Source organism: Haliotis rubra, unplaced genomic scaffold (assembly GCF_003918875.1).
Source record: "Haliotis rubra isolate DU_JTF1 unplaced genomic scaffold, ASM391887v1 Scf185, whole genome shotgun sequence".
Classification (NCBI taxonomy): Eukaryota; Metazoa; Mollusca; class Gastropoda; order Lepetellida; family Haliotidae; genus Haliotis; species Haliotis rubra.
The window spans coordinates 1,323,964-1,347,378 of NW_025765836.1; the positions used below are offsets into that span (position 1 = coordinate 1,323,964).

The 23,415-nt window shown below is 36.8% G+C and overlaps 1 protein-coding gene across 1 annotated transcript in view; it reads right to left on the reverse strand.

Moving 5' to 3' along the window:
* Positions 1–4,607: 4,607 nt before the first annotated feature.
* LOC124273873 (serine/threonine-protein kinase DCLK1-like) overlaps positions 4,608–23,415 on the reverse strand; it is a 35,644-nt gene continuing 16,836 nt past the window's right edge. Inside the window, 7 exon segments of the mRNA XM_046709213.1 lie at positions 4,608–6,295; positions 6,297–6,460; positions 7,179–7,346; positions 8,433–8,565; positions 9,155–9,301; positions 17,226–17,706; positions 17,708–18,842. Coding sequence (XP_046565169.1) covers positions 6,224–6,295; positions 6,297–6,460; positions 7,179–7,346; positions 8,433–8,565; positions 9,155–9,301; positions 17,226–17,706; positions 17,708–18,842 — 2,300 coding nt within the window. The 3' untranslated portion in view covers positions 4,608–6,223.

A 23,415-nucleotide genomic window follows, 5' to 3' on the forward strand; every position in this document is an offset into this window, starting at 1 on the left:
TCAGTTGTTTTTCCTCCTAAAGGTTATCCAAATACCACTAAAGCAAGGCACTACAATTGGGGTTGTGAGTTGTGAGTAGGGTTGTATTCTATTTTAAAGTCATATCTGGTGTATAAACACTGAGAAAATATATCTCCCTTGGGTATCAAATGACACACATGTCCATTCATCTGAGAACAGCTGGGAGTTACCAACACACAGTAAGAAACCTCAGAAGACATTTTAAGAACAGCTGACCATGATGGCTTGTTTGTTCAGGGGAACTTCTTGTAGAGGATCAACACTACCCTTTCAATTAAGACATTCAGCTGAGTTTTCTGCTGAACAAGTAAAACCACAATCGACTGTGGTACTCCATCTCCAGATCAAGAAAAGGGCACACCAGTGGAAGTAAAACCTGTCTCTCCTTTTGAAAAGGTGAAACCACTAACCACTCTGCTACCCCACACCTCCCAATCACTACCAGAATACCAGTGGGAGTAGAACCAGATGCTTCTGCTGGACAAGTGAACATACTTACCACTGTGCTACCCCACACCTCCCAATCAATACAAGAACACCAGTGGGGGTAGAACCAGATCCTTCTCCTGGAAAAGTGAACATACATCCACTGTGCTACCCCACACCTCCCAATCACTACCAGAACACCAGTGGGAGTAGAACCAGATGCTTCTGCTGGACAAGTGAACATACTTACCACTGTGCTACCCCACACCTCCCAATCAATACCAGAACACCAGTGGGAGTAGAACCAGATCCTTCTGCTGGGGTAAGTGAACGTACATCCACTGTGCTATCTCCCCATCAAGAACAGGACACATCAGTGGAAATCATAGGCTTATTTATTGACAATGGTCATTTGTTGTAATACATCCTGCAGCTACTGCTAATGTTACAACTATATAAATATGTAAAATAACTCAGATCATCGTATGCAAATTCATAGAGCACAAGAAGGAAGTTCTGAATCAATGCCCTTCAATCATAATTCTAGCAGTAATTTCCTATGTAATACCACTGATTAACAAAGTTGCCTGATAACAGTTTTAACCTTGCAGTAAAGAATAAAGGCTTCTGATAATCATTTTTACAGTGTCATGTATATTGTTCTATTTTAGCATTATTTTCAGGTAAGGATCCATTTTCATTATCTAACATTTTAAAGTAATAATCAGGACAAGGAAACAATAATAACAAGCAATCAATAAAAAAATACAATCAAGTTGTTTTTCCACCACCTCATAAATAATATATTTTCATGATCTCATTACTTGGTACATATACCTTATCAGATTCAAAAAGTACATTAATATACTCAACAAAAAATATGAATGCTTAGTATGCATATAAAATCGGTGTGGTAAAGTGCAATAAGAATGCTTGATGACTTCTAACCCTTGCCCCTTAATGCCATACCCAAACACTGTTACCTGCGTCAACTATATACCTTTGAAGACTAATGCTGTTCTTCAGTGCCAAATGGTGTCTATATTCTGTTTAAATTGTACATATTCCATGCATTAAGCAAGCAGTACTTGTCTGAACGTTTTCAAGAGGGGCTTCTGAGAGGCTATTGTATTCTACCGTTCTCTGAGTACTGCATTGCAGTAGAGTGCTTGTATGTGGACTATGGGAAATAAAACATGGTACAACTGGTAAAATCAGTAGATATTCTTAATAATATGCTAAACAATGAATACTCTCTTATTTGAACAGTGTTGTAGTTTTGACCAAATATATATCGTGCCTTGGTATTCTTATCTCTTATTTGTTACAATGTATATTCTTTCTAAAACATTTCCTAAAACATTTCCGCTGAGATTCAGATATTGGCAGCTTCATGAATGGTTTATGTCATTCATGAAATTGAATAAATCAGTCGGCTGCTGGCTTACCGATCATGTTGTGTACATTTACATCAATGGCAGAAATATCATCAGGAATACTCTTCACCTTCACTGCCATCATAGACTAATGCTTAGTCTCTGAATATATATAATTTTGATAATAACAAACAAGCCCATTTAAATTGAAAAGGAGCCCTAGAAGGGCCATTGAAAAGGAACCATCGGTAGAAGGACCAGACTTGAATTTACAGACCGCCGAACCTGAGTGAAACCCTAGAAGGACCAGAAATCCTGAACCTGAGGAAATCTAGACTTGCTTTATTTAGGGCATTAGCACTGCAGAGAGGGCTTGGCAGTAGGGAAAATAATGTGGTTCAGGGACTGTGAGACAGAATACTGCCATCACTGCACAGTGTGTTGTGCTCAGTAAAGGGTAGAGAACTCATGATGATATAAAGGTACTGCAGGATTACAATGGTTAGATGGTAGCAACAGTTTATGGGCCCATGATTTAAGTACCAACCCAGAAAACTAAGTGAGAACCTTGGCAGTTATAGAAACAAAACAGAAATAATATTCTGCCTTTTAGACAAAAACTATTTTTATTTAATTTAACTTAAGAGACTGGTTATCTGCACAGAATACATCAGCAGTAAATAGCATTCAAACAGAAGTGACACATGAAAATATAATATAATGTGGAAGATGGAGAATATCACGTGGTACCATTACCGCTCTGGTACAGACCTTTCTGATTCTCAAACAACTGGCATTACTACTGGGTGGTGGCGGATAAGGATCTGCAAGCTGTTTACAGGACATAGGTTGTGAATATACTGCATTTCTTTCAAATACTTCAGAAACAATTTATGTAAATATAATTCAAAATTTTGAATGCATTTTGTATTTAATCGCAACTTATTAAAGTTGTTATCCATAAAGTTTGTCAATATTGTACTTCCCAACTTCTAAAATGCCACTCAAAGAAGTTAACTGTAGGTGTCAGTTGATATATATATTCATGACATCCTCTTTTATTTCTGTAAGACCTATCTCATCCTACCTACAATGTATCTATCAAGATTTCATCACATCACTGCATGGGAAATACTTGCAAGTCAGCTGTGTTTACCATAGAATAAAAGCTGCACACATGTACATAGTCTCAGTGTATAAGTGACAAAGGCTAAAGACATATTATCATCGCCCTATATGTGAATATAAAGGTATAAACTTATGATAACAGTCTGTGACACACTGTTAAGTCTACTCTAAAAATATATTAAACATCATATTTACACTTCATTAAATGACACATTAATAATCACAGTAAATATGCACATATTTAACAGAGTATAACTGGTTTGGATATAGTTCTCATTATATACAGTTATGGCAGGAAAAATAATAACAATGTTTACAGTCTGTGAGCTTGACTGGTGTTTTTGTTTTAGACATGAACAAAAACCTTGGTAAAATTACCAAAAAAGAGTCCCTTAACATCAATATGCAATTTCATTCAATTTCCTTTTTTCCAATGTGAAATATCAATGAAACAGAGTAAATTTCTGTTTACTGAGACACAATTAATTTGTTGTAGTCTGAAAGAGCTACAGTGTGAATAACAGTAAGTCAGCTATTGCGAAAACATATACCAAGGTCAGCATATCTGGTACTTGAATGGTTTGACTTGGCTAAAGTCTGTCAAAATTATCTATCTACCACTGATCATTGTTAGTTTGATCAATATGCTGACTGTTGTCAAAATACAAAACCAATAGTCTCTCTTTAAGTCAAGCCAACAGACCATGTGTACATTCATGGCATGAATAACAAAGATAAATACTGTTATGTAAAAGATTATAGATGTGTAAACATATTGGTATCACAGCTAGCATAAAACTGTCATAATGGACAAACAAATCAGACACAAAATTTCTCCACTCCATTATTATCACAGTTCGTTGGGTAATAAAACTTGATCCATTATAAACTGGTCCATCCCGTGTAGGGACCTTCATAATTTATGGCTAGGGGGGGTGATGATGATTTTTATGGAGAAGCATGTACAATGTGAATGACCCCCCTAAAAGTACAAAATAAGTACCCCCCCTGCATGTCATGTACAAAATCAATGGACCCCCTTCCCATAATTTCCCCCTTCCCATAACGTTTCCCTAGAACGTGTGTACAAAATTGATGACACACCTAGCTCCCCAGAACAAAATGGGTGACCCCCCCTTAAAATCATCATCACCCCCCTAGCCATAAATTATGAATGGTCCCTTAGAGGAATATATAGTGCTCTCAAAAAAGTGCAGATTTGTATTGTTTTGATTATGTTACAAGGGAGGTCATATGGATTATGGAATGTTAGTTTGTGATGTTTTGAAAGCTTCATATGATGTTAATGAAGATATATTTCATGTAACTAGAATCAGATTCATCTGAAATATGACCAAACATAATGACTGAAACAGCTCACAGGGTCACACTTTCCAATCTGTTTCAGGGATTAAGAATACCTTAAATGTTGAATCATACTGTATTTTATGGGTCAAATTATTTTCTAATTGAATATTCTTGATGAAACCAATACCAGTTTGGTAAGAATGGTGATACATTAAACACAAATAACTGCTCATATTTTGCAACTTAAAATTTACAGTGAAGACTGACTGACTGAGTTTGGTTTTACGCCGCTTTTAGCAATATTTCAGCAACATCACGGCGGGGGACACCAGAAATGGGCTTCAAACATTGTACCCATGTGGGGATTCGAACCGGGTCTTTGGCGTGACGAGCCAACGCTTTAACCATTAGGCTATCCCGACCGCCCCTACAGTGAAGACATTTAAATGACTTACTGAGAGAAATCTGTAGCTTAATTGTTGAATTTAACAACTTCTCAAAACTAGTCCTGAACTAAAAGATGCAAATGTTAACTTTCAAGCTTGTAACACATATCATACTATTCTTTTTGTTTGAAAAACATATTATTGACAAAGAGTTTGGCTGTAAGAGAATGATCAATGAACTGATAACATACTATGTTCACAACACATTTATCTTTCTAACAATTTATAAAAATATTGATTTCTTGAAATAACAGTGTATTTGATTTTTATTCAACATAACTGATGATGCATAACTACTTGCCTGTCTACTGACACAAGTCTTGTAATGAGAACAACAGCCCACCTTTGGTTCTTGTTTCCAACATACATGTACAAAAATATGCAAAGATCAACAGTTAACTGGTTCCATGCCCAGTTCAGTAGGTATAAATGCATGTTCAGTTCATATTTACAGGGAATGAATCTGTAGAGATATTTTGATAAATCCTCTTGTCAAGTATATGTCACAGGGCAGAAGCATTCAGCAGAATCACAGTAACTTCAGACAATGGAACATCCAATATGAAAGATGACTTTGAAAATCATTAAAAGTATCTTTGGAAAATCTGAAAAACGAGGGCAACAAAATGGCAAAACCTCAGTACCGGTATGTGTTCTAAATCTGTTCCTTGGTGTTGTGGACGAGGACTGATTTGAGTGTCTCTTCAAGTATTGGGTTTCAAAATGCACTTTACGAGACAAATATTTCAACCTGTGTCAGTAACATACACAAGGAAACAATTATTTAGAAATAAGTAAAGGCATAGAAACATACTCGATATCATTCATGTAAACTGGCCATATCCAGAATATACATTTCTGTGAATGAAGAGTACAACAGGAGATGTGTTTCAAACCATGAAATGATTAGTTGTCTCCCCTTACAAAATGGCCTCACATCACATTTCCGATTAACTTCCCTTACAATCTCCCAATCAAGATCCTGTCAATATTTTGATCACAATCATTTCTCGACTTCCCGTAAAAGCAATAGAAATAATAGGATTTCTGTACAATGCTCAAATCACTCCTGCAGATCTATATCATGAGAATTTGGAGTTACAGCGCTATAATTACCAATATATATAGCACTTATGTAGTATAACATTAAGAGCACTCACCTCAAGTGTACTTTTCCTGCAAAACCAAAAACACATTGACACGATTTCCACAAAGAGATTCCTTCACATTACCGATAAATAGTCTCTGAAGTAGAATTATCTCCCCTCAATTAAGACGCAATTCGAAATGCTTTCTCATTTCTTCACAGCCATTGCTTGAGTTGGACAGATACTTGAGACAGTCAGTGTCACTGAAGATGATATATACAGATCCAATAAGTGTACTTTATACATATATACTGGCAATGGTAAGACACCCGTCAAAACTAAGTCACTTTTGCCAACACGTGTAACACGTCCATTTCAACACATCTTATGGAATGTTGTTCAGTAAATTGTCATCAACCAATATGGAGATTTATTCTTCCTTTGCTTTCCTCTTCTCCTTCATTCTTGTATAACTATCGAGGTTCTGCCGAGCCTGCGTCTCTCAGCTCCTTCCGGCGTTCTCGCTGTGCCTCGGTGATGCTCATGCTGTCGAGGAGTCTGGTCATGTCTCCCCCTGCCAGGATCCAGGGGTGGGACAGGACATCCACTGCGGTGTAGCGCCGCTTCTTGTCCACCACCAGCAGGTGCTGGATCATGTCCTTGGCAGCTGGAAACAGGATGCAATCACCAGAATATATATCTTGCATTCTTTATATACAGTCAAACACCATTGGGTCAAACTTGAAGGGACCTTTGTAAATACTTTAAGTTATTTGAGGTTCAAGACAACTACAAAATGACGACTATAAGCATATACACGGACCAAGCATTTTCTCCAGACAACTATAAGTTCGACACAGTAGTGTTTGAATGTATTATAACGAGGATATTTAGAGTTGAAAACATTATATACACTTTATAAATATTTAAGGAAAATTTGAAGTCAAGTTAAGAAGGGTGAACGTACTAAAGGTAATGACTGCTCTTCATATTTCTCCTCCTAAATGTGTACCTACTCAGATTTTAAAACAGGAAAACTAGGGTATGAATTTTGATTTGGGTTTCAACTGATCTGATAAAAAATTCATTTCACAATGGTGAAGTTCTCTGCAGCAGGATGGATTTCAGTTGTGTGTCTCTTAGGAATGGTGGGGTGTTTGTTGACACTATGGCTTGTCAAGTACATCAAATCTTTTCACTTTGAACTTTAACTTTAGGTTCCTTAGATACATGAAATAATAATAATAAACAAAGCAGAAAAATTAGAAAGGTCTGTGGGTTTGGCAAGGTAGGCAAGGTTGGCAAGGTAGGCAAGGTGTTTTGCCAAATTTTCATGAAGTTTAAGTCGATGTACAGAGATTGGAAGTTTGAAGCTTTTCACTCACCATCCGATATGTAATCCCAATAGGGAGAGAGGAACTCATATACCCCGGACTTGATGAACTCAAACAGTTCTGTCTGGTTGCGATCGGGACTACGGAATGGAGGGAAGCCACAGAGAAGGATGTAGGAGATGACGCCCACTGCCCACATGTCAACCTCCAGGCCATAACCTGCAGAAACATGGGCTACATCAGCAACTGCAGCTATAGCAACAAGCAACAGCGTCAACAATTTCGATGAAAGCACAAACCACAATTTTTCTTCAAAAGTACTTTGTACTACTAGGTCTACATTGGACAATGACAGAAATATTTCACTTGTATATAAAATGGTAAATGTAATTGGAACAAATATCATTACCAACCATCCACAAAATTCATGATGTTTACCAGTTAATGTTTGGGATGAATATGTATGAATTTTCATAAAAGCTTTTTAAGTGTTACTTCAAAGTAAGTATGATCTCTTGAACATACATTTTTTTCTGTGTTACAACCTAATTTACAATAATTACTTGGGATAACATTACTTAATGGATAACAGCTCCATGTTTTGGGTTTTTTTGCATTTTGCAATGTTTTTATATTGATTCTTGCACTGTTATGAAGCTGAAGAAATGTTGTGGATGCATAAAACAAGAAGTTGTTATCCATAAAGTTGATTTTTCCTTATGTACTCAACATCTTTGGGAACACCAATCAAACAATAAACAATAATCACATCTGCTGATACTGAGCCAAGTTAAAGTGCATGTCCTCAATAGACATACTTATTTACATACGAGTGCGGAAGGTCGCGGGTTCGATCCCCGACCGCGTCATACCAAAAGACATTAAAATATGGTACTGGTCGGCTCTGAGTCAGTATAATGTGTCTGAGTGGGGTATTCATGCTTCACGGTATCTCAATGGGTTAGCACTATAAAACCAGCTTCAGTCTGGTCTAGTACCAGCAGCCGCACATACACATACACACGCATGCATGTCGTCATATGAGCGAAATATTCTCAAGCACGACGTTAAACCCAATTCCACCACCACTTATTTACATACACATATACTTATCTGCATACTTATTCACCTTATTATTGACATACCTATTCACAAACATATTCACATAGTCATTTACAAACAATTTCAAAGACCAATTACTCAAATTCTATTCACATATTCAAATATATGTTCACCTACATATTCAGACATCTTTTACATACATGATAACATACCAGTACTTATTTCCCAGGACTATTCACGTACCTATCTCCGACAGTATTTCTGGAGCTACATATGTTGGCGTCCCACACACTGTGTAGATCAGTTCCTTCACATCCATCGCCAGACCAAAGTCAGCCAGTTTTAACGTAATCGTACTGTCCTTGTTTCTATGCACCTGCAGGAATTCGCATATATTTGACAGCACAACAAGGAAATCTGTTATTAACATCAGAGACCATATCTTATACGGTCTTTGTTAACATCAATTACTACAGAATGATTCTTCAAGACTTCAGCATACCATATATAATATTCAGAGGTTTACTTTACACAGAGATGGCAACAGGAATATCTATTTTCAGCTGAAAATGTAATATTGTGTCATCGAGTTGAGGTTTCTCAATGGATTTAGATGATTCACAATTGAACAATTTGAAATAAAATCAGCGAAATCTCTGCGGATCAGCGGAAAATTGCCATCCCTGTTCACAGGAAATGCATCAGAACCTAAACTCATTATTAAGAATCAATAGTAACTTGAGTAAAATATCACTCTGTCTATGACAGGTTTTCCTGTTAACTTAACTACAGCTTGCATGAAATGTGACAACCATCAAAGATAACACTTTGATTTATACACATTACCTGTAGCCTACATCAAGATTATAGAGTCGATCTCACCACGACAGACAGAAACAATCACAGAACATTCCATTGGAAACAGACATCTCACATGTCACACTTTCATTCCTTGATCAACTCACCAGCAAATTCTCTGGTTTGAGGTCACGGTGAACGATGTTGCGAGAATGGAGGTAGAAGAGTGCATGACAGAGATCCTTCACCATGTTGGCAGAGTCTACCTCCCCAAACTTGACACTCTGGGTGATGGCATCAAACAAATCACCACCCTTAAAAAAGACGTAATGGTTAACACGTCATACATTCTCATTGTCTCAGCTGAGTAAAAGTAAAGATGCATAACAGTTCAGTTGCAATGGATCCATATTAACTCAATGTCTTGATTTGTTCATTCACGATTCTTGTAGTAATGCTAATAATCCATATAACTTTTAGAATTTTCAAAATTCTCCAGAATAAAAAGTGGTCTGATTTTGCATATTACTGAAACTATGACAACATACAAAAAGGGGAAATGATTGTAATGTCAACTTTATGGAATGTGATTAACTACATTTTTAAATGAGACAGCAGCCCCCAGGAGAAGACCATACACTTTCTACTATGGCCAAGAGACACTGACAAAACAAAGATTTTATGTGACAAATTTACAGCATATAGAATTACATCTACATATTGGAATGAATGACTTCAGGTGTGCTTCAAATATAACCAATGTTGGGAGTTACGTTTTGGTGCCTTATACACCAATGGCATTAAAACCAGATAGGATAGGACACCTCTCTGTATGAAGATCTGTGGACATTTCCATAGGAGGTTGAACTTTTGGTTCAACCAATCAGCATTGAGGTTTCAAATGAGTCATATTGCCATGTTATCACATTGTTGTAGGTATCAAACACAGCCCATTGTTTGGGCTATTAAGGAGGATATAATGGTATTTGCAAAGATGGAAATTTCTTAACTGAAATTAAGCCAATTTATTTCAGAACCCAGGCATTCTTCATTTTGATTAAGTGGACAAAGTTTACACAGCATTTACCTGACATTACCTTCTACAGGGGTGTCCTTCAATATTTGTCCACAGGGTATCACATAAAATGTATATTTTAATGAGATTGCCTTACATACTGATGTAAAAGCATAATGAAAACACCATGTGATAACCTGATCCTATTCCAACTACATACAGGGCTGGATTTAAACACAATCATTAAAAAAGAAACCAACAGTGCCGAACAGGAATGACTGTCTTAGAAATACAACAACTAATAAGATATTTGAACAAGTAGTATCTTCTTCTTGGCACTGTTTGTTTATCCATTGAAATAAAATGTAGGATATAAATTAAAATTTAGAATTAATGTTGGATGTGAATATTAATTAGAATATAAAACACTGATGCATCAAGGCTATCTAAATGCCCACTGGGCACTGACTACACAACAGCATGGTTCCCCTTCGACCAATGGTTGAGTGGACCACCAAGTACTATGTTTCTGATAGTTGCCATAAACTAATGAACTGTAGGAATTTCAAGTTAAGACTGGTTCTCTACAGCCTATGCTCGTCAGAAGAAGAAACAAAATGAACCAAGAAGTGGGTCTCTGTGACAAATTTGAGCCCACACATTCCAAACCAAACTATAATGAAATCCACCCAAGCCTTAACTTACATACTGGTTATATGGTTCAACATAGAGGGGATTTTGAGGAAGATTTGGTCCTTAGCAACCAATAGTGGTCACAAGAAGTGACTAAATGGCTCAGTGACTTAGATGAACATGTGTCATCATACCCTGGCCGCCTGGATTGTTGCTAATACTTGTCCAATCAATCACTGGATTGTCTGATCCAGGCATGATTATCTCCAGAGTGTCGTCACATAGCTGGAATATTGATGAGAATGGTATTAAACAGAGTACCAATCAACCAAATAGAAGAAAAATATGCTGCTATTTATTTTCTAGCTGACCTAGAGTTTCTCGCTCAGATTATTTGCGGCCCACTCCAGTGTTGTACAGTATTACTAGTCCGGGCCTAACAACGCACCCTCTGCACAATGACCAGTCTCAGTGTTCACCAGTATTCAATCAGGAATTACAGTAAACCCATGAAAGCTCTCAGACAAGAATAGGGCAATAAGCTGTACTGCAAATAGACAATGAATAAATAACTACCGATATGGGAACTGGGTGTGGGATATGGTTGTGGTCACAATCATTATGTAGGAGGCTTTGTTATTTAAAACTGATTGTAAATAAGTACCACAGTCACTTGGTTAAAAAGGTTTATCAACTACGATTCCAACATGTTGGTCATATTAAACTGGGGAATATTACGACATTAAATACAAAGAGAAACATAGACCAACAGACAGCTGCAAATAGTACCACATTTACCATATTAAGTGCTGTACTTCAAAAACCACCCACTCACCACCTTTATAATCTTTATGAGTGCAAGAGACCAAAATTTATATGAGAGTTCATAGTTTCTTCTGTATACATTGTATTTCAGAAGCAAAGTAAAGACATGTGATAAAATGTTTCATCTGGGAAGACATGTCTTTAGTTAAGTACACATGGATGGGACTCAACCCAATGGACTGCAAGACTTTGTATTGTATTAACATTTGTTACACCTGATCACTTTCTAAAGTTTTTGTGTACTCAAGGGCAAACATAAACGCCTTGTAACTATTATCAAAATCAATCTTAGTTTCTTCAATGTTTAAACTCATTTCAAAGATGGGAATGAAGCAGAAAAGGTTTTTAACACATGTTTTTTTACATTGATTACAATATTTCTTTTTATGATAATCATATTCTAAAGTTATTTGTGTTTTACCTAGTGTAGGTTATAAACAATGATTGCACTTACAAGCACAATAGTAAACTCAGTTTTCCTTACCATCAACAATATAAATGAAAATAGCAAAACTTGTTGAAAGAAATAGGTAGCTCAGCTAATCCTGCTGAAATGCACTATGGTGCAAATGTCACGTAATCCCAAGGATTTGCAATCATGTTTTGACAGTAAATACATCTGTTGTCATAACACTACTGTAAAACATTGATGAGAAAAAGAATAGAAAGTTCAGTAATAAATGCTGCAACACAGAATAAGCACAAAATAGTCTCAACTGTCATGACTAAACACAAAATATATAATTTCCTATTTTCCATTCAAGCATGCCAATCATGGTCATAACAAATCTGGCTTTCAAGTCCTGTAGGAAATTCCGAATAAAATTAAAGTGCTATTTGAATATGTGTGAGTTTGCATGACTAAGTAGTCAAAGATACCCTTGACTACCCCCTCGGAGCTTTCAATCATGATCACAACACAAGAAATGAATCAAATTCCATGACATGGTCTCGTGCAAAGTGGTACAGTCAGTTCTCTCTCAGGCCCACGGACAAGTTGAATATAATACTTTCTTTGAAAGTAAGTTTATGCCCAAGTGATATGATCGAATGAAAGCTCTCCATTACTGGCTACTACAATTGACACTAGCTACCTAACAACTGATAACATCTCTAATATTCTGACTGAGGGATCAATATAGCAAGTAGTTGTAATGAAAATATGTTCAAAATATACCTGGCTTAAATACTAGTGGTCTTATAACTGTTTTACTCAGCAAAGAAGCAGCTTTCAAGGTTATTTCCATTTGAAATAAGAAAATATGAAAATTTAGAAAATCTTACACATTAATAATGGTGATAATTATTTGAGAGGGAGAATGTATGTGTTTCCTTTTTGAAGAAACAGGTTTTTCTACAATAAGATTAAATGTCAAATAGCAAGAAGTTAATACATGTTAAAATTATTATGAATTAAACAATTACAACATGCATCATTTCATAGAAGTCATAACATTATCACCAATTCATGATTCACTAATAACTCTGTCAGGTTCAAATGTATATTTGCTTATATCTTAAGTTTTATATCTGGCAAGTAACATGAAAGTTAGAACAGATCACATCCTTAACACTACCTTGATATGGCAAATGTGTTTGTGAAGTAATAATTGAATATGTGTAAAAATATCTCTTTTAGGGCCAGGTATCTGAGAAAGCTTGAGGTATCTGTGAGACTCAGTGTTAATAGGTAGAAGATATTTTACAAAAAGTCATAAGAAGACTCTGGCCAAATTTGTGCACCTTACCAATCATGCTGATAAAAATTATACACTTTGATAATATATTTTTAGGCATTTTAAGTGATAGTAATTGCACCCTGCCCTTTGATTTTTATGCCCTGCCCTTTTTTGTTTTGCCCCTGCCCTTTTAGCCTCAATCCCAGTTTTTCCAGCTGTGCTTAATTTTACATCAACCCGTGTGTATTTTCCAGATTTTATTAAGGACGGAGTTCTTTTCCCTTTCTAGGGGAGACATAAAAATTGTTTTGATAATGATTAGAAATTGGCATTTAAACCATGGCGAAGTCAAAGGTGTTTAATTCATGCCTTTACAAATCACAATGCCTACCAAGGAAAGAAATCAAAGGAAAAGAGAAGAAGCGGTGAAGGTTGAAGCAAGGAAGTGTAACCCGATTAATAGATTTCTTAGCTCCCCTTACAGGTATGTGCCTCAAATTTTGTGATTTTTAGGCCGTTGATTTCCCTTTCCATTTCACATGCCTTTCAAATAAAACCTTCATTTATTTTAGACAACGATGTGTGAAATACATGGGATGTAGTTTGATACGTTTGGGGACCGATATTCATGTGACTGTGCTGTTTAGGTGAAATCTGAAACTTCGAAAATGTCCGCCATTTTGAATCCATCAGCAATTTGAAATTGATCTTGAATTATTTTGTTGTTGTCCTGGGAAATGAAATAGTTAAAACAGCTTGCACAACAGCTTAACATGGTAGCCTTGTTTGTAGTGTTTAGTGTTTAGTGTCGATTTAGTCAGTTAATCCAACAAAGAAGAAGGTTTGTGGTCACAAGACTCCATTTGAGACAAAGTGGCAACAAAAAACTGTCCCTGGTCGAGGTACTCAGAAGATGACAAAAGGAGGGAATGATGTTTCGTTCATTATGTTCTAAGTGGAACACCAAGGGCAGAAATGGACTTAATGTCGACCAAACACAGATTGAGTGGAGTCAAGTAAAGGAGCTCGACAGCAGTTCACCCTCCACCATTTAGAAGACTCAAGCCTCAACTTGGAAACTTGAATCCAAACATTGTTCAATTACTGTCCACTCATGCAACTGTGATTGTCAACTTCTGGTTGAGAGAGTGTTCTCAAAAGTGAAACTGATTGTGACAGATCATAGAAACAGACTCAGTGTCCAAAATTGCAACAGACGTCTCATGATTAGCTTGAATGCATCGTCAGACTTGAAGAAAGTTGTGAACAGATACCTAGCAAGAAAAAGAATAGAAGACTGTAAAATTGTTGTTTTGCGTGTTTTGTGAAATTGTAAACAAATGTGATAACAGATTTATGCCTTGAAATGCATTTTTTCCAAATTTTGATCTTAAAATACAAAATGAGAAGAGTACTAAATGAACTTTAGAAATCAAATTATAAGAGCATTTGACTTCATCTACATTTTGTTGTTGTTATTTTTTCAATAATCCTCACCAAAATGCCCTTTTAGATTATGAAGTGCCCTTTTTTTTTTAAGTTACCCTGCCTTTTCTGAATCCTAGGGGGAACACTAGTAATATAACACTAAGAATATAGAGTGAATAAACTGTCTGAACTACCAAAGAACAATTATTTCAAAACTAAGTAAAAAGTGAAGCTTCAGAAATGTTTGTCCTAAGGGGGCAACAAAAAGTGAATTAATTAATACAGACAGATTATATCATAATATGCTTCAATGATGCCGAAAAGGGATATACAATGTATAAGCAATACAAACAAATCTTCACACTTCAAAGCTTAGTATAAAAAACAGACCTTTGTTTGGGACAACTGATTAACCATGCATGAAACAGAATACAAATATAGAACATATTGGCCCATATATCATATCTGTCAATACTGAGAGTATAAGACCCCTTTCATAGGCTATCATGGTAGTATTGTATATATTCCCCACTGTATATTTCCCTCCTTGACGCCAGTGCACTCAGCAGCCCTACAGGGCTGACCAATATTGTATAATGGCATTTGTTGTTGGGAGTGATAGGGTATATTCAATGACGGTGTTTGTTGTTTGAGTGATAAAGTAATATTTCATACTGGTGTAAGCTTTCTGACTGCTATGTTGTACTAAGCCCTCCAAGGCTATAGTTATATTGGCATGTGAGGATTGTTGTCTTGTAATTTGAAACTTGTCAATGTCAGGAACAGATTTAACTGCCGTCAGTTTCAGATAAAGCAAAGGCTTAAACAGAGAAACATTGCCTGTGAAATAACTTCATTTTAATCCCTCAGGTGTAATGAACTGACCTGCTTGTTGGAATCGCATGTTCTATGTACACATAGCACAGTTGAATGAACTGACCTGCTTGTTGGAATCGCATGTTCTATGTACACATAGCACAGTTGTGTTTGGGATCAGTCAGTTATTATGAGTGAAAAATGTCATGATAGTTTCTAAACATTCTATGTCATGACCTTTTACATCAAAACTCTATCAAGTATCACCAAGCTGTTATAGTAATTTATGTACGGTGTTTTAGAGTCCAACAAACTGCCTTGTGCAGTCGTCACCATGAATACTGACATTCATATTTAATGTAACACCAAACATTCCTAACCTAAACATTAAGTCCTCCTCCCTATCCGCCAAGATTTGTTTCACTTTCTTGGTATAAAGTTTAACTCTTTAGGAAGATATCAGTTAATAAGAATCCAAAGTAAATTCAGTCCAAACTAACATATGCTTGTCACAAGAGGTCACCATGAATACTGACATTCATATTTAATGTAACACCAAAATTTACATTGATCATGCTAATTTCATGAACCTCCATGGGGTGGGAGATACCATCAACCTCTGGCTGGATGGTCCCATATTTGATACTTACTCTAACCTATGATGAAATTTGAATGGTGCTCACTACCAGTGTATGAAATAAGCCCAAAACCCAGCCAGACATCAAGGCTGGTCATTTCAAAATGTTACCAGCCCAAAATGGATTTAACCAGACCAGACAATTCAAAGAAAATAACTTAATTTTTAGTTACAATGAATAATTTAATGAACCTGAGACATGTACTAGTATTTACTGCGGAACTCTGCGCATCAATAGGTGTTGCTGTTTTAGCGACAATATATGTCAACGCAGTGCTTTGAGCTTGTGATACGACAGTTCAATGTTCAAATAGTAATTGTCAAGTCAAAATATAACGCTCAATTTGCTAATCTTAAGAAAATCAGATGTATGGAACATGTCACCATTTTTACCAGACCATTGGCTAGGTGTAAATTGAGACCATCAGTCAGAAATCTAGCCCGTCTTGGCAGTCGGACTGTCTCATTTCACACACTGTCACTACAGCATCAAACAACATTAACTCACTCACTGATCAGGCTCAAAGAATAATGATATCATGCAGGATCTTTGGCATGAGTCACAAAACGGACCCGATAAGTTCTGCCTGTGATGGAGTCAACATGAAATGAATTCCTTGCAGTGCATGAATGTGAAAGTTAATCATCCATGAAAGATATCGGATTGCTAAATGAGGGGCATTGATCAGCAACCATCTAGTGCTGCTATAAATATACAGCAGGAAGATGACAGAACCCTACACAAGTACAGTCATAGCAAACATCAAATCTAGCAACAGTTCACAGAGATTCCAGGTTAGAATAGATCCCGAGCAACCTATGCTAGTCGGACAAGACAACAAAATGGACTTGGTGGTCAGACTCAGTGATTCTGATGCTTGTATGTCAACGTACCTTGAAAGCATGGGACATTGATTATAACTTCAATCACTGATATATCAGGTCAAACTTGATTATTCAGAAGCACACCTTTCATTTACTTGGGAGATTGTCCATATATGTAAGATGACATTAATATATAAAATGATCTTTATAACATTTGTCAATACAGATTTAAATGCTGGGAATACTACTGTCCTGTTTTTCAGAGCTTCACAGTTAACGCTGCTGTATATGAGACAAACTAGTACCTGTCTTGAAAGTGCTTTAAAGTAACATGCCTAACAACCACTGTGGACCACATATACAAACACACACAATCTTACCTTAACAAGTTCCATTACCAGATAGAGTTTATCTGGAGTTTCGAACTCCTCATATAGTTTGACAATGTTGTGGTGGTTACAGTCTTTCATAATCTCAATCTCATTCTCCACCATATGTTCTTTACCCTTCAGCTTCGGTTTGTCAATAACCTTCATTGCAAACTCCTGTCCTGAAGATTTCAATTTAGAAGTCCGCACAATAGCAAAATTACCATCTCCTAAAGTCCTGCCAAGGTCATACTTTTCCAACACAGGCTCATCATTGGGAATTAGCCTCTCAGCTTTTGTCCTTCTCACAATCTTTGTCTTCTGTCGTTTCTTCACTGGAGGTTTCTCATTATCTTTGTTATCTTTGTTATCCTTATTATCCTTGTTATTAGTATCCTTATTGTCTTTTGTTTCCTTGTTTTCTTTGTCTTTCACTTTGTCCTTTTCTACAATCTTGTCTTCCTTTTCTTTCTCTTGTTCTGCCTTCTTTTCGTTCCGCTTTTTCTTTTTCTTCTTTTTCTCTTTCTTCCCTTTCACGTTCCTCCTTTTCTGCAGCTGCTTTCCTAGCTCGAGCAGCTTTCTCTGCCTCCTCAAATTCCTTTCTCCTCCGTTCCTTTTCCTCTTCTTCCATCTGCCTCTTCTTCTCTTGATCCTTCCTCCTCCTTGCCTCTAATTTCTCCTTCTCTCGTTCTTTCATCTTCTTGAAGGGATCATCTTGGGCCTTCAGGGGAACAAGCCCACGTTTTCTTCGCTCATCCTCCAACGCCCGTTTCTCAGACTCCAACATCTTCTGCTGTCGCCGTCTGGCTCGCTCCCTTTCATCATAGATACCCTTCCCAAATGCATCTTTCTGCTGTTCCCGAGGAGTCTCTGAAAGGGAATCTCTTGCAGTGTCTTTGGAAGGACTCAGACTGTGTTTGTCTTTATCTCTCCTGTCTCTCCTGCGAACCTCTTCAGGACGACCTCGACCTGTCTGAGTGGCCTCATGGTCTGAATCTCTATTGCTATTGCTTCCTTCACTTGGCTCTCCAAAACCACTGTCCCGTTTGTCTGTGTCTACTTCTCTGTGCACAGGAGCAGCATGTTTCTTCTTTCTTGACCTTTCCCATTCTTTATGAAGATTTTTGGCATGAGGACTACTGTCTGGATACATCTCCTGAAGAATATCTCTCAGATCCTCCTCAACAATGGCTTCATTACCACTTGCCACAAACAAATCATCGTGACGGAAGAAGTCTGAAATACCCTGAACCTCACGTCCCTTTGTCGTGTATAATTTCCGCACCTTGTTATTTTTCCATTTTGGTCCAAATGCTTCAGATATGTCTGCCATTAACTGTTCAAATGATTGAACACTTCTCCGATTGAGTAAGATCTTAACACTATTTCTTGGACGATTTCCATTGCGCACTATTGTGATGACTTTTGGTTTCATAGACACATTTTCCGAAGAAACGTAAGCATTTTTGCTTGCTGTCCCGAAGGCTCCTGGCCAGCGTCTGTTTGGTAAAGAGCCATTGGCTCGGAAGTATCTGCCTGGGTGGAAAGCATTGTTCGTGGCATAACCGCGGTAACGGTATCCTTGAAGCTCTCCAGACATGTCAAGATCACCATGATTGTGAGGACGAGCTGAAAACAAAAAAGGAATATATTTTTAAAAAGTAAAAAGCAATATCTATATGTACCCCATTATCATCAAAACTGGTGAAATAATGAGAAAAACATGTTCTTACGAACTGACCACTAACACAACCAATACCAGTACAATAATCCATTTCTATGTCACACTCAATAATTTATTTATTTCAGAAAATATGGACATTTTGTTTGCCAGGGCCAACATACAAACAAAACAGTTTTTCTCTTGAATGTGAAAAAGACATTGTTTGATTTTGAAACAAGTAACAAAGCCATTGTTGCTCAGATTAAAATTTCCCAACAATTATGGAGCACGTTGCTTTAATCAAAAACTAAAGCCTGAAGTAAACTTTATGTCATAGTGTGTCAGCTCTGCACGAATCAGGATACAGGCAAACATCAAAAACAAAGAAAACATATGCAGTACTGACAGCATTGGTATCTTAATCGAGACATAAAGTATGACCAGAAGTTATTGAAAATTTTAGGAATATGTTTAATTGGATTTCTAGTATAAACTACCTTGACCAGCTATCAAGTGCTTGGTTTCATTCAAGAGAGACAACTCCGTTAATCCTTTTTCATTAGTTTGTGAAGAGTTATCCCCCTTTGTTTACTTGCTAGCAGACGACATTTTCAGTGATCCTCAGTATGGATCATTTAGAGAAGAGGAAGTTGATTTTAGAGTATTATAACAAGGACATCAGATCAGCTAACGTGATTTCAAGTAGAACAGGCATCCCTTTGTCCACTGTTTATGGTGTTTTGAAAAGTATTGTAAATGGATATGGCTTTGAGCACCAGGGAGGCGCAGGTAGGCCTAGAAAATTGACTGTTGGTGACAGGATGCGGCTTGGTATTCTTGTTTCTAAAAACAAACGAAGGAGTTTAGAAAACTTAAGGCTGGATATGATTGATAGAGGAACTGTGGCTGTCTGTGAGGAGACAATTAGAACTGAGCTGCATGGAATGGGTTGGCAGAAAAGTCGAGGAATTCCATCACCAATCATGAAACCTGAACAAAAGGAGCGAAGGTTGAACTGGTACTTACAGCATGGAAATTTTAACTGGGACAATGTGATTTTCTCAGATGAAAGTTCTGTGTGGCTGTTTCCTAATACACTGAAATTCTGGACCAAACAAACTGAAAAACCTTTGTATCAGCGCCCAAAGTACAGTCCAAAATTTTACGTGTGGGGGGGGCATATCTGTGTTAGGGGCAACGCCCCTCTGTGTATTTGAAGGGAATATGAACAGTGAGCGGTACACATATATTCTCGAGGGACATTTCCTTCCATCTGCTCACGTGTTCTATCGAAATGTTTGGATTTTCCAGCAGGACAACGACCCAAAACATCGTTCAAAGCATTCACAGGCCTGGTTTCGGACCCAAAATATGACTTTATTAGATTGGCCAAACTATAGCCCTGACCTAAATCCAATAGAAAATGTTTCGGGATTTATGAAGGAAAGTGACAATAAGAAAAATCTGACAAATATTGCTGAAATGAAAGAAGAGGTGGTCCGATATTGGGACAGCATGGACCATGACTTTCTAACTTCTTTGATCAGACTAGTAGTATGCCCCGCCGCATTGAAGCCTGCATTGCTGCCCATGGTGACTTGACAAAGTATTAACTGTTCACCTGTCTTTGAATCTGGAGTTATGTTCTGCTAATATTCACATTTAATACGTGAGTAATGAGTGAAAACTATATAAAAATTTACAATCTTAAATTCTCAATAATTTCTGGTTGTACTGTATCTGGATTCAAAACCAGTACCAACAGATCCTCTGAGCACCTTAGACCACATGCCCACCAAGTCATTCATGACACAAGCAGCTTTGACTCTTGCAATGGAAATAATTTGTACATTGAGCCAAACATAAGAAGAATATACCTACATATGAATGATAGAATATATTTGTCATAATTGGTGGCTTCTATTGACCAAAAAGAGCCAACAAGTAAAAGAGTTTCCATTGGATTGTGTATGAATAAAGATGCAAATATGAAAGGTCAGCTTTACACACAAACATGGCCTCACTCTTGTCAATCAGAAGTTGAGTCAGATTTGAAGTGGAGAATATTAAGACACTACTTTGATAATTGTTATCAGTATCAAAAAGATACTGAAAATCAGTGTCTGAGTGGGATGCAGCTGAGACATTTTGGGTACCTTGGAAAATATACATTGCAAAACAACTCACCAAGGACACTAGTCTAGCGGAATCAGTTCCCGTATTTGTGCTTTGTGTACCTTTACAGCTATGGGCCTTTTTGGCAAATTTTAAAAATTGGGAATTGGACAAAATATGTCCGAGTTGTCACTTTGTTTCATTTTGTCGCAGTGTGTACTTTTGATTCTGCATTTCATAACATTATGAAAGGCCAGACAAAGTCTAATTGATGTCTCATGGACTAGGGTTGAGTACAATCCCTTTGTCAAAGGACAGTTACTTTAGTGGAGGTGAGGGCTAATGGATTGTCACAAGAGGCAAATAAAAACAATTGTGTAGGCAAATGTTATTCTGCCATAGTTTTGCCACAGCCTAAAAACAAGTTTCATTTGGAGTGAGTGAGTTTGGTTTTACGCCTCTTGTAGCAATATTCCAGCAATATCACAGCAGGGGACACCAGAAATGGGCTTCACACATTGTACCTATGTGGGGAATCGAACCCGAGACTTCAGCATGACGAGCAAACATGTTAACCACTAGGCTGCCCCACCATCTCAGTTTTGTTTGGAACTATATGATCCACTGACACATCACTGACAAGATATATATCCATAAACACATTCCAAACACAATCAACATGCAATATTTATCTACAAGTTTTTAACATCAAAGGTTTTTCAACAAATGACATTTTATGAAGAGTTATATTCAGATGCTAAGTACCATGTATTAGGAACACACATTATGAATTTAGCTTACCAAGGCTTGCTTGATGAAATGTGTATACCTAAACAGGACGTTTACCATATATTCCAAGACACATTCATGAGATAAACTCTATCTACATAATAAATCACATCAACTTAATTATTACCGATGAAAATATTTCAAACATTTACCAAGTTGTACCTCTCCTTCTTCAGAGTGCATCCTTCTTAAGCTTTGTGTTTGTCATTTCTCAACCAGTCTCATAACCAAGTAGAAAGCCAAATTAACTAATATGTAATAACTTTCCTTATATCATGACGAGTTTATACCACATGGTCATCAATGTCCTTGGTTCCTACTGAAACACATGCAGGGGATGTAACTGAGTACATTGCATGTCTGACGAAGATATAGAATGTTTATCTACCAACTGTTGGTTGAGAAGGGTATGTATTTCCGTTTAGGATCATCTGTCAACCTGTCATTGACACATGTCTGGCTCGCCACCATAGCAACGTACAACTGCTATATGTAATATACATTTCACTTTCATTATTGAACACACATACCTCAGGTAAACTGAAACCATCACTTCTACAGACAGATATGGAGTAATGTAAAGAAATCAAGCGATAGAAAACATGAAAAAATATGAACTCATTAGATTATCTTAAATACAGAAATCAAAATTAATCACAGCATTAGATTTCCTTTCCATTATCAATACATGAATATAGTGACAAACATTTAAGTAGCTTGTGGTCAGTAATGTCTAAAGTAATATACCTTATTAACTAATAGTTTCAGTTGATATATTATAGTCACACTCTAAAGAAATATGACTTTTAACAAGTCAAAGTATGGCATTAATGATAAATACATCCTATTAAAACTGTTTCAAAGCATCAGTCGAGGTAATGTGAGGGCAGTTGATGTAAATAATGGTGAGTTAGTATGCTGCCAATAACTTCACACACGATTTCAATGAATTTAATGAAAACAATACTGAATCAAAGTTTGAATAAAATTAATAAAAAAGATTTTTTTTAAACAGTATAAGTCCAGATAGATTAGATGATTCAATTTCAGATTTGTCAACCTGGTATTTCCAGTACGACATGCTCATGTGTATGACTGTGGGGTTGGATAAAAACATCAACATCATTATGCCATTAATAATGCACACCCTGCTTCACACAGCTTTGGGCATATTAAAAAATATGTGCATTATACTCAAGAAAATACAGTACACATTACAGAACACTGAGGCTGAGTAAGGCATGGACTGAATAGATATATGCTATCAAGTTCCTTCATGAGCAGTATGAGATAATGTTCTTCATGATGGTGAGACAAGAAAACATTTCACCTAGACAAGTAAACTATTACAACAAATTAGCGAATTTTAAATGAGTACTATATTATGCATCAAAAGACAAAATCACCAAGTGTTCAGGTGTGAACAAGATTAACCAAGACATTTTGTTCTACAGCAATACAAGCATATCTATCAAGTTGAAACAGAACCAACAACTCAGACAAGAAAATACTAAAGAGATCAGTCTATTTGTGACCCTTCAGTTCTGAACAGTCAACCCTTAACAGTCAACCCTTTCATGATCAGATTTGCATTATGTTGTCCACAAATACCTACTGAGCAGAATCTTCAGTTAG